This window comes from Pristis pectinata, chromosome 33 (assembly GCF_009764475.1).
Source record: "Pristis pectinata isolate sPriPec2 chromosome 33, sPriPec2.1.pri, whole genome shotgun sequence".
Lineage (NCBI taxonomy): Eukaryota > Metazoa > Chordata > Chondrichthyes > Rhinopristiformes > Pristidae > Pristis > Pristis pectinata.
In genome coordinates this window covers 17,884,041-17,898,589 of record NC_067437.1, presented here as the reverse complement: position 1 = coordinate 17,898,589, position 14,549 = coordinate 17,884,041, and the positions used below count along the sequence as shown (strand labels likewise).

The 14,549-nt window shown below is 46.6% G+C and overlaps 1 protein-coding gene across 2 annotated transcripts in view; it reads left to right on the top strand.

Annotated features, from left to right (window-relative positions):
• Window positions 1-517: 517 nt before the first annotated feature.
• sgsm3 (small G protein signaling modulator 3) overlaps window positions 518-14,549 on the top strand; it is a 108,000-nt gene continuing 93,968 nt past the window's right edge. The window contains exons 1-5 of one of the 2 annotated variants that reach the window (XM_052043409.1): window positions 518-564; window positions 4,963-5,045; window positions 7,259-7,331; window positions 7,543-7,624; window positions 12,399-12,484. In XM_052043409.1, coding sequence (XP_051899369.1) covers window positions 7,615-7,624; window positions 12,399-12,484 — 96 coding nt within the window. In that variant the 5' untranslated portion in view covers window positions 518-564; window positions 4,963-5,045; window positions 7,259-7,331; window positions 7,543-7,614. Of the gene's footprint in view, window positions 565-3,482; window positions 3,544-4,962; window positions 5,046-7,258; window positions 7,332-7,542; window positions 7,625-12,398; window positions 12,485-14,549 lie in introns of those variants that run through there. The other variant, XM_052043410.1, reaches the window with a different exon arrangement.

Below are 14,549 nucleotides of genomic sequence, written 5' to 3'. Positions count from 1 at the left end.
AGGGGGGAGGGGGAGGGGGAGGGGAGGGGGAGGGGGGAGGGGAGAGGGGGGAGGGGAGGGGGGAGGGGGAGGGGGAGAGGGGGGAGGGGGAGGGGAGAGGGGAGAGGGGGGAGGGGGGAGGGGGAGGGGGAGGGGGAGGGGGAGAGGGGGAGGGGGGGAGGGGAGAGGGGGGGAGGGGGGAGGGGGGAGGGGGAGAGGGGGGAGGGGGGGAGGGGGGAGGGGGAGGGGGGAGGGGGGGAGGGGGAGGGGGAGGGGGAGGGGAGGGGGAGGGGGAGGGGGGAGGGGAGAGGGGGGAGGGGAGGGGGGAGGGGGAGGGGGAGAGGGGGAGGGGGGAGGGGAGAGGGGAGAGGGGGGAGGGGGGAGGGGGAGGGGGAGGGGGAGGGGGGGAGGGGGAGGGGGAGCTCCACCCTCCCTCACCTTCTCTCTCCGCCCCGCCGGGGACACCGGTTTCTGGCGCCTCCGCCTTGACCCGGACCTCCGGCTTGGAGCCTGCGCGGCGGAAGCGGTTCCGGGTGAAGCGGTGACGTGTCAGCTGGAGCGGAGCGACGGGAGGAGCGGCAGCAGGTAGGCGTCCGGCCCCTCGGCCCGTCCACCCCGGCTGTCCCACAGTGACTCCCTCTTCCCTCCCCCTTCCCTCAACCCCACCCCCACCACCGGGAGACGTGACGTCCCGGACAACATCCTGACAGACATGTCCGGACCCTGTGCCCCCTGACCCTGCCTCCTGTCCAGACACTGTGCCTCCGACCCTCCCCCAGGTCTAGACCGTCTGACCCTGCCCTGTCTGGACACTCTGACCCCTGCCCCCGCCCGGACACTCTGACCCCTGACCCTCCCCCAGTCCGGACACTCTGACCCATGACCCTCCCCCAGTCCGGACATTCTGACCCCTGATCCTGCTTTTGCCCAGACTCTCTGACCCTCCAGTGTGAGATATGTCGATGGTAAAAGGGTCTCAGTTGTCCTTGTACAAAATTGACTGATAGCTTGCATGCAGGAGGATAAATCCCCAGGGCCTGATGAGCTACATCCTGGACTGTTAACAGAGGCAGGGAGTACATTGTTTGGACACTGACAGAGATATTTAAATCTTTGCTGGCCATTGGTGAGCTGCTAGAGGACTGGAAAGCACAAATGTGGTACTATTTTTGAAGAAGGGCAGCTAGTGTACGTTAGGTAATTACAGGCAGATGAGTGTAAGGGCAGGCACGGTAGTGTAGTGGTTAGCGTAACACTATTACAGCACCAGCAACCCAGGTTCAATTCCCGCCATTGTCTGTAAGGAGTTTGTACGTTCTCCCCATGTCTGCGTGGGTTTCCTCCGGGTGCTCCGGTTTCCTCCCACATTCCAAAGACGTACAGATTAGGAAGTTGTGGGCGTGATATGTTGATGCCAGAAGTGTGGCGACACTTGCGGGCTGCTCCCAGAACACTACGTGCAAAAGATGCACTTCACTTTGTGTTTCGATATACATGTGACTAATAAAGATATCTTAATTTATAACGTTAGTAGTAGGGAAGATAGTAGAGTCATAGAGCTATACAGCACGGAAACAGGCCCTTTGGCCCAACTGGTCCATGCCGACCAAGATTCCCATCTAAGCTAGTCCCATTTGCCTGCATTTGGCCCGTATTCCTCTAAACCTTTCCTATCCACGGACCTGTCCAAGTGCCTATTGGAAGATTCTGAGCGACAGATAGTCCGCATGAATTTGTTTGGTGGCTCCTGTCTGACTAATTGAGTTATTTGAAGAAGAAATAACATATATTGATAAGCACAGAGTGGTTGATGTGTTCCCATGGACTTCAGTAAGGCCTTTGACCAGGTCCCACATGGAAAGGTAGTCTAAAAGATTAGAGCCCATGGGATCCAAGGCATTTTGACAAATTGGATCCAAAATTGGCTTGTTAATAGGAGACAGGGAGTGATGGTGGAGGTTGCTTTTGTGATTAGAAGTCTGTGACCCGGGTCGTACCATAGACATTGGTGCTGGGACCCTTGATATTTGTCATATACATTAATGATTTGGAAATGAATGGAGGAGGTATGATTAGTAAGTTTACAGATGACACACAAATTGGTAGTGGTGGTGGTGTTTGTTTGGAGGATAGTTTTCTGTTGCAGAATGGTAGTGATCAACTGGTAAATTGGATGGAGCAATGGCTGATGGAATTTAATCCCAATAAGCATGAGGTGATGCATATTGGGAGGTCCAGTAAGGGTAGGACTCACACCAAGAACGTTGGGGCCCTCGGGAGTATTGAGCAACAAATTGGTAAATTGGTTTATTGTTGTCACATGTACTAAGGTACAGTGAAAAACTTCGTTTTGCAGGCCATCCATACAGATCATTACATCAACACATGGAGGTAGTACAAGGGAAAAGCAATAACAGAATGCAGAATAAAGTGTTACAGTTACAGAGAAAGTACAGTGCAGGCAGACAATAAAGTGCAAGGCCATGACGAGGTAGATTGTGAGGTCAAGGGTCCGTCTTATCGTACAAGAGGTCTCACAGCCGCGGGATAGAAGCTGTCGAGCCTGGTGGTACGTGCTTTCAGGCTTTTGTATCTTCTGCCTGATGCAAGTGGGGAGAGGAGAGAATGTCTGGGGTGGGTGGGGTCTTTGATTATTTTGGCTGCTTTACCGGGGCAGTGAGAAGTGTAGACAGTCCATGGAAGTTAGCAGTACAGGTAGATAAGGTGGTGCAGAAGGCATGTGGTACATTGGTCTTCATGAGCTTGGGGATAGAATAAAGAGCATTGATGTCATAGTACAACTCGATAAAATGTTGGCTAGGCCACAGCTGGAGAACTGTGTGCATATGAACGCTCTGGAGGGGATCCGAGGTGATTCACTGGGATGTTGCCTGGGATGGAACATTTCTGTTGTGACGAGAGACGGGATAGTCTGGGTCTGTTTTCCTTGGAGTGGAGGAGGCTGAGAGGGGACCTGACAGAGGTGTACAAAATTATGAGGGGCAGAGATAGGCTGGATGGTGAGAAACATTTTTCCATTATAGAGATGTCTAAAACCAGAGGGTATAGGTTTAAGGTGAGAAGTAAGAGAGTTGGAGGGATATGAGGAAACATTTCTGACCCAGAGAGTGGTTGCAGGTGGAATGCACTGCCTGAGAAGGTGGTGAAATATGAAGCAGGTCAGACAGCACCTGTGGGGACAGGAAAACAAAGCTAATGATATAGGGCAATGACTTTTACTCAGAACTGGAAAAGTGAGAACACAAGCTTATTAAGTTGTCATGAAGGGAGAACAAAGGAGTGTCAGGGTGGAGACCAAGGTTGCCCAGGTGATGGAGTGCTTTTGTGCTGTTAGTTACTGGCTGATTGAGTGCAGTTAAAGATATGGAGAAACAAAAAGAACTGTGAGAGGCAGTACACGGTGTTTGCTGGAAATCTGAAACACAGGAGATTTGAGCAGCATCTGTGAGCTAAATGTCTGTCAGAAGTGGCCAGGAACATCCGGTTATCTGAAATTGGTGAATTCAGTATTGTGCCATGGGCCGCAGTATGCCTCGTTGGAAGGTATGCTGCTGTTCCTCAAGCTTACCTTGGGCTTTGTTGTGAACAGATAGAGTGGTTGGTGTGGGATGGAGAATTAAAGTGACAGGTGACTGGAAGCTCAGGGTCATCGTTGCGGACTGAACAGAGATGTTCTGCAAAGCTGTCGTGTAATCTGATTTGCTTTCTCTGATGAGAATCACTCCTTCACCTGAAAGGACTGTTTCGGGATGGCAGGAAGGGAAGAGGTGAAAGGGCAGGTGTTGCATCTCTGCTTCAGGGGAATGGGCCACAATAGGGGAATGGTTGGTGGAGACGGAAGAGGGAATGAGTCAGTCACAAAGGGAACAGTCCCTTTGAGTTGCTGAAAGGGGAGAAGAAGATATGTCTGGTAGAACAATCTCGCTGAAGGGGATGGAAGTTCTGGAGGAGGGAATTGGGAACAACACAAAAAAATGGCATTATTTATATTTTGATTCGTATTTTGTTTCGTATTTTTCTTACAAAGTAAAAGGAAGCCATTTGGCCCATCAAGTCTATGCTGGTTTGTCCCGTCAATTCCATTCCAGCCTGCAACCTATTCCCTCTGACGTCTCCATTAGTTCCTTCCTGATTGTCCAGCCACCCATCTTTACCAATTTACCCTTGGCATATTGGTTTATTATTGTCACGTGTACTGAGGTACAATGAAAAACTTTGTTTTGTATGCCATCCATACAGATCATTTCCTTACACAGTGCATCGAGGTAGTACAAGGGGAAAAAAATAACAGAATGCAGAATAAAGTGTTACAGAGAAAGTGCAGTGCAGGCAGACAATAAGGTGCAAGGCCATAACGAGGTAGATTGTGAGGTCAGGAGTCCATCTAATTTACAGCATTAATTTACAGAAATCTAATTTACAGAAGTTTATAGAGTAGTTTACAGATCAATTAACCACCAGCCAGCATGTTTTTGGGATGTGGGAGGAAAGTGGAAAACCCGGAGGAAACCCACGCAGTTACAGGGAGACTTCATCCAAATAGAACTCAAGGTCAGAATTGTGGTAGAAAATGGACAATAGCATTGATGAAATGTGGAGCAAGGTCATAGGACCCACTTTTTCTAGTATTTCTTACTTCTCCCTTGCCCAAAAACCTGCAGCCCCATCTCTCCCCTTGCCCTGATGCTGCAACCCTTGACCCTCCCCTAGTCAGGACATTCTGTCCCTTCCCTAGTCCGGACACTCCCACCCCTGTCCATCCACTACTCCAGATCCTACACTCCATCCCTCCCCTTGCCAACACACCTCTCCCTCGTGTGGCCTTCGCCAGACACGCACACTAAAAGTGAAAATCAAACAATTACAGTTACTGAAAACTGGAAATGAAAACAAAGGGCTGAGAACTGGTCAGGCAGCATACTCATCGAGAGTTTGTTTTCACAACCACATCTCTTTCCACAGCAAACATCCCCGACTCCAACTCATCCAAATGGATTTCAACTGAAGTTCCATTCTTCATTATTCGGATCCACACAGGATCAGAGGTATGTTCAAACTATCCAGCATTTCTCCGGGCAGTGCTATCCTCGCATCCCCAGATCCACGCTTAATGCCGTGTTTTGGTACGTGCATGCCCCTTGGTTTCTCTCTGCAACAGCACCGACACACTCAATGTCAAAGCTGCCCTAGTCTGTGGTTCCAGTCTATGCTTCCTGCGTTTGTTGCTGCAGCAAAACACATTTTCCTTCCTTTCACACGTCAAAGATCACACTTCAACTGTTCTCTAATTCGGAACCTCACCTGGATCTTTCTGCCCCCTCACTTTCCTCCAACCCCATCTGTCACCCCTTGCAAGAAACCATATTGTTTCTCCTCCCCTTATCTGGACACTACACCTCCCATCCGTCCCCTAGCTCAGGCTCTGTAGAATCATACAGCACAGAAACAGGCCATTTGGCCCATCGTGGCTGTGCCAACCATCAAGTACCCATCTGTCCTAATCCTCATTACCAGCAGCAGGCTGTATGAGCACATTGTTTACCCAGACACTTGTTGAATGTTGTGAGATTACCTGCCTCCACCAGCTTCTCAGACAGTGTGTTCCAGCTTGCAACCACTCTCTGGGTGAAATGATTTCTCCTCAGATCCCCTCTAACCCTCTTACTCCTTACCTTAAACCTATGTCCTCTGGTTTTAGAGGTCCCGTTATGGGGAAAAGTTTCCCACTATCCACTTTATGCACTTAACAATTTTGTTCACCTCTATCAGGCCCCCCCCTCAGTCTCCTCTGCTGCAGGGAAAACAACCCGGCCTATCCAGTCTCTCCTCATAACTGAAACGCTCCATCCCTGGCAACATCCTGGTGAATCTCCCTGCATTCATATCCTGGTGACCAGAACTGCACTCAGTACTCCAGCTGTGGCTTAACCACAGTTTTATAAAGTTGTATCATGACTTCCCTGCTCTTTCCATGCAGTAGGCCCCTGCCCCCACATTCCATGTGATCAGGGCTGATCTATCCAAGTTTAAATGAAGATACAAGAGTGCAGATGCTGGAATCTAGAGCAAAACACAAAGCACTGGGGGAACTGATGAAGGGTCTCGACCCGAAACGTCAACTGTCCATTTCCCTCTATGGATGCTGCCTGACATGCTGAGTTCCTCCAGCACGTTGTGTGTCAGCCAGGTTTACAAATGGGTTGTCAGAAGAGCAGTGACCACTGCTCCAAAGTGTTCCAAATGGTTAGTTGCCAAAGCTCTGTGCAATCTAAGCAAGACTTCCTCATTTTTATTTCCAACCCCCTTCTAATAAAGGCCAATATACTAATTGCCTTGCAAGTTGCTACATGCTAATTTTGTGTATTTCTGTACAAGCGCATCCCGATCCCTCCATATAGCAGCATTCACGAGTCTTGCATCACGTAAATAAACTCATTTTCTCTTCTTCTCACCAAAGTGGGTAAGCTCACATTTTTGTGCATTTTGCTTCTCCATCTTCTTGCCCACTCACTTAATCTGCCTTTGTCACTGCAAACTTTTTTTTTGTCCTTCTCGCAATTCATTTTCCCATCTATCTTCGTACTGTCAGCAACTTGGCTTCAGTTCCTTGCATTTTCTCCCTTTCTTGAATGGCGGTGTTAGTCTGCTATGGGACCTTTTCAGAAGCTAGGGAAATTTGAAAGATCATAGCGATTCATCTTCCACCTACTTTAAGACTGCAGGCAGTTAGTTTACCAAGTACTTTGTCTTTAGCAATGATTGTTTCATGTTCCTCCTTCCCTTTTTAATATTCTACATTTTTGTGTGTTTTTTTGTCTTCCTAAATGAAGAAGGATACAAAGTACTTGTTAAACATCTCTCCTGTTTGTTTATTTATCATGTTTCCTGTTTCTCAACTTTCAGGAGATCAACCTTATTTTTTGCCCTCTTCCTTTAAACCTGTAGAACTGCGTACAATCCGTATTCATGTTCCTGTTACTTCACCGCTGTATTCTATCTCCTCCCCCTTTATCAGTTTTTAGTTGTCCTTTGCTGGTTTTGAAAGTCCTTCCAATCCTTGAATCCACCTCCGTTGTTCACAACAGCATAAGCCTTTTCGTTCTGATTCTCGTTGTATATCTTCATTGAGGATTATGAAATATTTCTTCAAACACCTGTCACTGCTAATCTGGCATCATATCTTTTAATCTAATTTCTCAGCCCACTTTAGCCATTTTTTCCCTTCATGCCTATATAACTGTCTTTATTTAATTCCAAGACTCCAGTTGTGTGATGGTGATCTGCAGGAGTAACCCTCGTAACAGCTCATGGTTTGTCAACTTTTCCTTCAGGTACAGTGAACTCTAATCTGACATTTTCTGATATGCCAGGAGTTTAAATTTATGTGTTGATTGATATCTAGTGCATTATTGGTTGGTATGGAGCTTATTCACAGTGAACTGAAACTGGTTGTTTTCCAAAGAATACCTTATTATAGATTTCTTGGTTCTGCATTAGCCTTCATATTCCACAATGTACTCATCAAATTTTCTTGTTTCATAGTGCATTGAACAACTGAGTCAAGGAAAACACAGCAGGGACGTGTAAACTGGGAACTATCCTGCACTTGGCAAAATGTCTTCAGGTATGGACTAAAACACTACATCTAAGGAAAGGAAGAGAGTTTGGAGTATGTAGATGATAGATATCATGTATTACAGATTGAAGTGCAGTGGGTCTGTTTGGATCAAAAGTGCTCTAAGATTCATAATCAATTCATTTCACAAAAGGAAAGCTATTCTTTGGCCCACATCAACATTACCCCAACACCTTGTCCCCATGACAAAATCTGATTCTCTCACAAATAACTCTAGATTTTGCCTTCATTCCTTAATGGTCACGGTACAGGAAGAGCTTCATGACCTTAAAACTCAGCAAGCCATTTACAAGTTGGTAATTGTGTTCCTTTATCTTAAATCTTGGTTCAACAACTTGATTGACAGCTATAGTCACTGACATTCACAAACAAGTTGTGGGAGAGGAGTTATATTGCATAAATGTGAGGCTAAGTGTTAGCACTGGCTGGACAAATGCATAAAGGCAGAGGGGGATGTATTAGTCACTAGTGGGTGTGTTGTACAGTTGGCAGGGCATTGTGAGAGGGTTGGGGGAATGGACACAAGAGGTGGTGAACGTGCTACACTGCTCACCGTTATTGCTCTGTTGAATTCATTGAACTTCTGTTTAAATCCAGGAGCAGGCACCACAGTGTCTGTAGCCACAAACAGCCAGAGGTACTTGATGCTGACAACAAGCTCAAACCTCCTTCCTGTCCAAGATTTTCAGCTCCCAACATGTCATCCGCCAAGACATCAGTGAATCTGGGGGAACCTTTAGTGCATCAGCTGTTCATTCTTTGTGTCTCTGCAGGTTCCATCAAATGAATAGAGTCAGACAACACACAAACAGGCCCTTCAGCCCATCACCCCTCTACACTAACCTTATTTACCAACACTTGGTCCATACCCTACCATGCCTTTGTGATTCAAGAGCTTGTCCTGATACTATTTAAATGTTGTGAGGATCCCCGCCTCTGCCACTTTCTCAGGCAGTGCATGCAACCACCCGCTGGGTGGAAAAAAAATCCTCACTTTTCCAAAACTTTTCCTCTAAACGGTCTTATTTCTCACACGAAACCTATGCCTCCTGGTTTTAGACGTCTCCATTATGGGGAAAAGTTTCTCAGTATCCATCCTTGTCAGAATTTTGCAGTGTGTCTCTAGATAACAACACTAAAATTGATGTATGCAAGTCACTATCTTTCCCTCTCAGCTTACAGAACTACTATGTAAGTGTAAAGTCACTCCAACAACAGGCTGCCAATGTAAAACTCTTTGGGCTGCTCTACCTCCATCTCTCTGAGTGTGTTGGAAGTTAAAATTCCTCTCAGTAGTTCCAAAGACCATTCATGTTAATTGAATTTTGCTTCACCAACAGAAAATGGCAGAAATACTCAACAGGTCAGGCAGCATCTGTGGAAAAGGAGCAGTGAATGCTTCAGACCAGAGTGTTTCAATCATTTTCTGTTTTTAGTTCAGATTTCCAACATCAGCAATTTCATGATTTTTTAAAATTTGCTTCAACAACAGTGCATTGCATTTATAAAGTGCCTTTAACGTCAGAGAATATCCCAAGGCATTTTGCAGAACTGACAATTAAACAAAATATAACACAGAATCACAAAACAAGAAATGAGAACAGGTCAGGAGAAACTTCATAAAAGGTGTAACTCAGGCACGGTGGTGCAGCGGTTAGCGTAACAATATTACAGCGCTAGCGACCCGGGTTCAGTTCCCGCCGCTGTCTGTAAGGAGTTTGTACGTTCTCCCCGTGTCTGCGTGGGTTTCCTCCGGGTGCTCCGGTTTCCTCCCACATTACAAAGACGTACGGGTTAGGAAGTTGTGGGCATGCTGTGTTGGTGCTGGACGCGTGGTGACACTTGCAGGCTGCCCCCAGAACATTCTATGCAAAGGTGCATTTCACTGTGTGTTTCAATGTACATGTGACTAATAAAGATATCTACCTATCTGTCTTAAGTTGTCTTTTAAATGCGAAGGCAAGGTCAGGGGACAGAAATAATAAGGGAGAATATTTATCGGAAACTAAAATTACAAGTGTCAAAGACTTTACCTGGATGAATGATACAAATGATCTCAGAAAATTATGGAGCTGGAGGAGATTGTGGATACAGGGCAACCAAGAGCTTTCAACGTGGAAGTGAGAATTGTTAAATCATGGCGAGTGCCAGGGAAGCAACTGGTGACCGAGAATTGTACTCCAATTGAGTGAAGATACAGGCTGCAGAGTTTTGGTTGTTGTCAACCATGAAGGGTCAGTGTGACATCGTACCCAGGACAGCATTATAATAGTTGATTCTAGGGGCTAGAAAAGCCTGGGCAATAACAATGCCAACTGCATTTGTAACTGAGTCTGTGGATATTCCTGTTATTCCTGACTTTTTATGGGTGGATGTAGGGGTGTTGTCCTTGTCTGTTTCTGAGTGGGAATGAGTTGTTGCTTTGAGTGTATGTGGGTCCTTCCTCCCCTCCCTTCCTCCCCCCCCCTCCCCTTCCTCCCCTCCTTCCCTTCCTCCCCTTCTTCCCTTCCTCCCTTTCCTAAGACACTATGGACGATGAGCTTCTTCCTAGCCCACCCTCCATGGTGTCACAGCATCATACAGCACAGAACCAGTACATTTGGCCCCCCACACCCATGTTGACCGTCAAGTTCCTATCTGTAATTTCCGATTTGTCAACATTTGGTGCATAGGCTTCCATGCCTTGGCAATCCATGTGCTCGTTACCCATTCAGGCAGTATGCTCCAATTGTGCTAACCCTCTGGGTAAAAATTAATCTTCCTTAAATCCCCTCTGAACCTCTTACCCTTTAAACTAAACCAATGTTCTTTATCTTAGCTGTGGGGAAGTGTTTCCTACTATCTAACCTGTCTATGTCCCTCATAATTTGTACATCCCTATCAGGTCCCCTCTCAGTCTCCAATGCTGTAAGGAAAGCAAACCCAGCCTATCCAGTCAGTCCTCCATCGCAGGCAACATCCTTGGGAATCTCCTCTATAGACCAGAACTGCAGACAGTAATCCAGCGTAACCAATGTTTTATAAAGTTGTACCTCCCTGCGCCAGCTCCCGTATGCTGCCTTCACCATCTTATCCACTTGTTCTTCCACCTTTAGGGATCTCTGTACTCGTACACTGAGGTCCCACAGTTCCTCAGTACCTCTTAGACTCCTCCCATTCACTGTGGATGCCCTAGTCTTACTAGTAAGTGTATCACCTCATGTTTATCATCATTAAATTCCATCTGCCATTGCTCTGACCATCTTAACAACTGATTAATTATCATCCTGTAGCCTGTCTACACTCCTCACTATCATCAACACCGCCAATTTTGGTATTCTGCAAACTTACTAATCATCCTCTACAATCATATCCGAATTATTGATATAGAAAACAAACGTTAAGGGTTCCAGCACTGATCTGCCACTGGCTTCCAGTCACATAACACTCTATCATCACCGTCTGCCTCGCTATTGCCGTCAATTTTGGACTTGCTTTAAATCTTATGGACTCCAACCTTTTGGTTTCCAGTGTGGGATCTTGTCATAGACTGAATTTCATGTAATTTACATCAACCATATTGTCCTCATCAATACACTTTGCTACCACTTTGGAAAAATTCAATCAAATTGGTGAGAAAAGTTGTCTCCCTAACAAAATGAAAAACACAACAATGCTGGAGAAACTCAGCAGGCCAGGCAGCATCCATGGAGAAAAGCAGGTGGTCAACGTTTCGGGTCAGGACCCTTCTTCAGGACTGAAGATAGGAAAAGGGGAAGCCCAGTATATAGGAGGGAATAGCAGAGCAGTGATAGGTGGACAAAAGATGGGAGGCGGGGTGGGCACAGGGTGGCGATAGGTAGATGCAGGTAAGAGATGGTGATAGGCAGGTGTGGGGGAGGAGGGGAGAGCAGATCCATGGGGAGATGGGTCAAAGGTAAGGAGAGAAAGGAAAAAAAAGGGGTAGAAAAAAGGGATAGGCTGGGAAAGGACAGCAGTGGGGGGGGGGGGGTGTTACTTAAAGTGGGAGAATTCAATGTTCATGCTGTTAGGCTGTAAGGTTCCAAGACAAAAAATGAGGTGCTGTTCCTCCAGTTTCTCTAGTCTCCCTAACAAAGCCGTGCTGGCAGTGTTTGACTAATCCCTGCCTGTCCAAGTGTAGATTCATCCTGTCCCTCAGGACTTTTTCCAGTGCAAATATTGTGCTCTTGTCCCCACACTGCCGGATGAATGTGACAGCATAGGATGCAGTGGAGGTCTATCAGGATGCTGCTGGGGTTGGAGACTGTCCAGGCTGGGGTGTTGTTTGGGGAACAGAGAGAGGGCAGATGTCAGTGACACTTAATTTAATAGACCTCTCTTAATTTAATGTCTAACCAGAGTGAATAGGAAGGACCTTTTCCCTTAGAAGAGAGGTCAATAATTAGGGGCGTAGATTTAAGTTATTTGATCGAAGGATTGAGGTGAGTTGAGAAAAAGTTGTTCTATTGCACAAGTGGTGGGAATCTGGAACTCGCAGCCTGAGCCGTTGCCTCAGGTAAAAAGAACTTGAATGGGCACCAGTGATAACCTGCAGGGTTGTGGACAAGAACTTGGATTCACCTAAAGTCAAGTTTTGACTGCATGGATACAATGGGCAGAATGGTCACCTCTTTTGCTGTGTATTTCTATGATTTTAAGGCTGTTGTCAGTCCAAGTATGGACAGGATTGATATTCTAAATGCTGTTGTGCCTTCCTTCCCACTAATGCTGCCTTGGTGTTTAATCTGATCTCCTTTAACAGGCAGTGCTCCCCCTCCTGTCAGCGGCCCATTTACAGCATTGACTCCAAGCATGTGGCCACAGGATATAATGACCAAGATCTCCCAGGTAAGAGAGAAACCTCCTCCACACACAAGGCTCAGTCCTAATGATGGATAGCTTGCAGTTTGACATCTTGGATGGAGCTAACATCTCAGCACTGTGTCCACAAAGTTCATTTTGTCAGCCTTAGTTTAATAATTGCAAGGGCATGGCAGTTACATTCGTGATCTGGAGTCTGCTCTAACAAATCCAATACCAGATTCATTTAATAAATAATTTTTTTAAAGGAAAGTTGCCATGGGCAATGATGAGCACAGAACTAATGGATTGTTGGTTTATTAATGCTCTTCAGGAGAGGAGCCCTGTCATCCTTCCCAGGCTGGCCTCTATGTGACTCCAGACCCCCAATGCGGTTGTCTCCTTAGTGCCTTAATTCGTTAATGGATCAACAAACAGCCAGTTTGGCAATTAGGGATGCCCAGATGCTGAAAAACGAATTAAAGTAAATTATTTATTTAAAGACTGTGGCTGATGCTGACAAGGCTGTTGTTTTTCTTTCATTTCTAATTGTCCACTTGATCGGCCTCTTGAGCTGTTGCACTTCCTCTGCTTATGGAACCCCTGGAATCATACAGCAGGGAAACAGGTCCTTCAGCCCAACTCGTCCATGCCGACTGTGTTGCCCTGTGTACTCTCTGAGTGTTGTTGGGCAGCTGCAGGGTTTAGACCCAGCAATGGTGAAGGAATGGTAGTACATTCCGAGTGGGAATGGTGCGCAACTTGGGGAACCTGCAGGTGATTCCCACGTACTTGCTGTCCTCGTCCATCTTTATGAGGCTGTGGTTTTGGGAGGTGCTGCCGGAGAAACCTAAGGTAGAAACTTGTGCATTTTGTGAATGGTACAGCCACTGCATCAGAGGTGGGGGGGGGGACTGAAAGGTTCTGATGGCAAGTAGGCAGCTAATTCAGTGGGTGCTTTGTCTTGCAAGGTGCAAAGTTTCTTCAATGTTGTTAGGTGGCACAGTGGCCCAGCTGGTAGGGCTGCTGCCTCACCAGCTCCACCGACCTGCATTTGATCCTGACCTCGGGTGCTGTGTGTGTGAGTTTGCACGTTCTCTGTGATCACATGGGTTTCCTCCTGTGTCCCAAAGATGTGCAGGTTGGTAGGTTAATTGGCCACATTAAATTCCTCCCAGTTTGTAGGTGAATGTAGAAGGAGTTAATGAGAATTAAAAATTGAATTAAGATAGGGTTAGTGTAATGGGTGGCTGATGACCCATGTAGACTAGGTGGGCTGAAGGGCCTGTCCCCGTGCTGCACCCATCCATGCGTTGTACCCTTGATCACTTGCAGATGGTGCAAAGGCTTTTGGGTGTCGGGAGAGGAATCGTTTGTTGCAGGATACTCAGCCCCTAATCTGGTCTTGTCGACTTGGTACTTATGTGAATATTTGTGGTCGAGTTCAATTTCTGTTTAGTTAAGAACCCAGGATGAGGAATTTGGCAATGGAAATTGATATGTTGTCTTGGAATAGTGTGCAGCTTCAGCTGAAGAGACTAGGCACTGAAAATGCTTTGTTGCCCATGGAGATGCAAGTTAAACTACATACAAGTCTGTGTCCCTTGGACAAGGAAGCAGAAGTGTGATTGATCAGGTTGTTAGGGTTTTAATGGGTGCTAGGACATAAAAGGCTGACAGTGAGGGTGTGGAGGGTAGTTGCAAATGAATGGAGAGTCAACTGAGAAAGTGACCAGAGCAGGCTTTATCTGAAATTGACAGCTCACGGCGTGGTCAAGAGGTGGTGAATGTGGTTGGGGAAATTTAAGCTAATAAATTAGCTCTTATTGTATTCACAAAGGTATTCACAAATGGTGGCGGTGAGTTGTCACCTTGAACTTCTGCAGTCCATGGGATAAGAACACTCCCACTGTCGGAAGATTGCAAAATGTTCCTGTCCTTGTCCAATTATCATAGAGACATAGGAAACCTACAGCACAATTCAGGCCCTTCGGCCCACAAAGCTGTGCTGAACATGTCCCTATCTTAGAAATTCCTAGGATTACCCATAGCCCTCTATTTTTCTCAGCTCCATGTACCTGTCCAAAAGTCTCTTAAAAGACCCTATCGTATC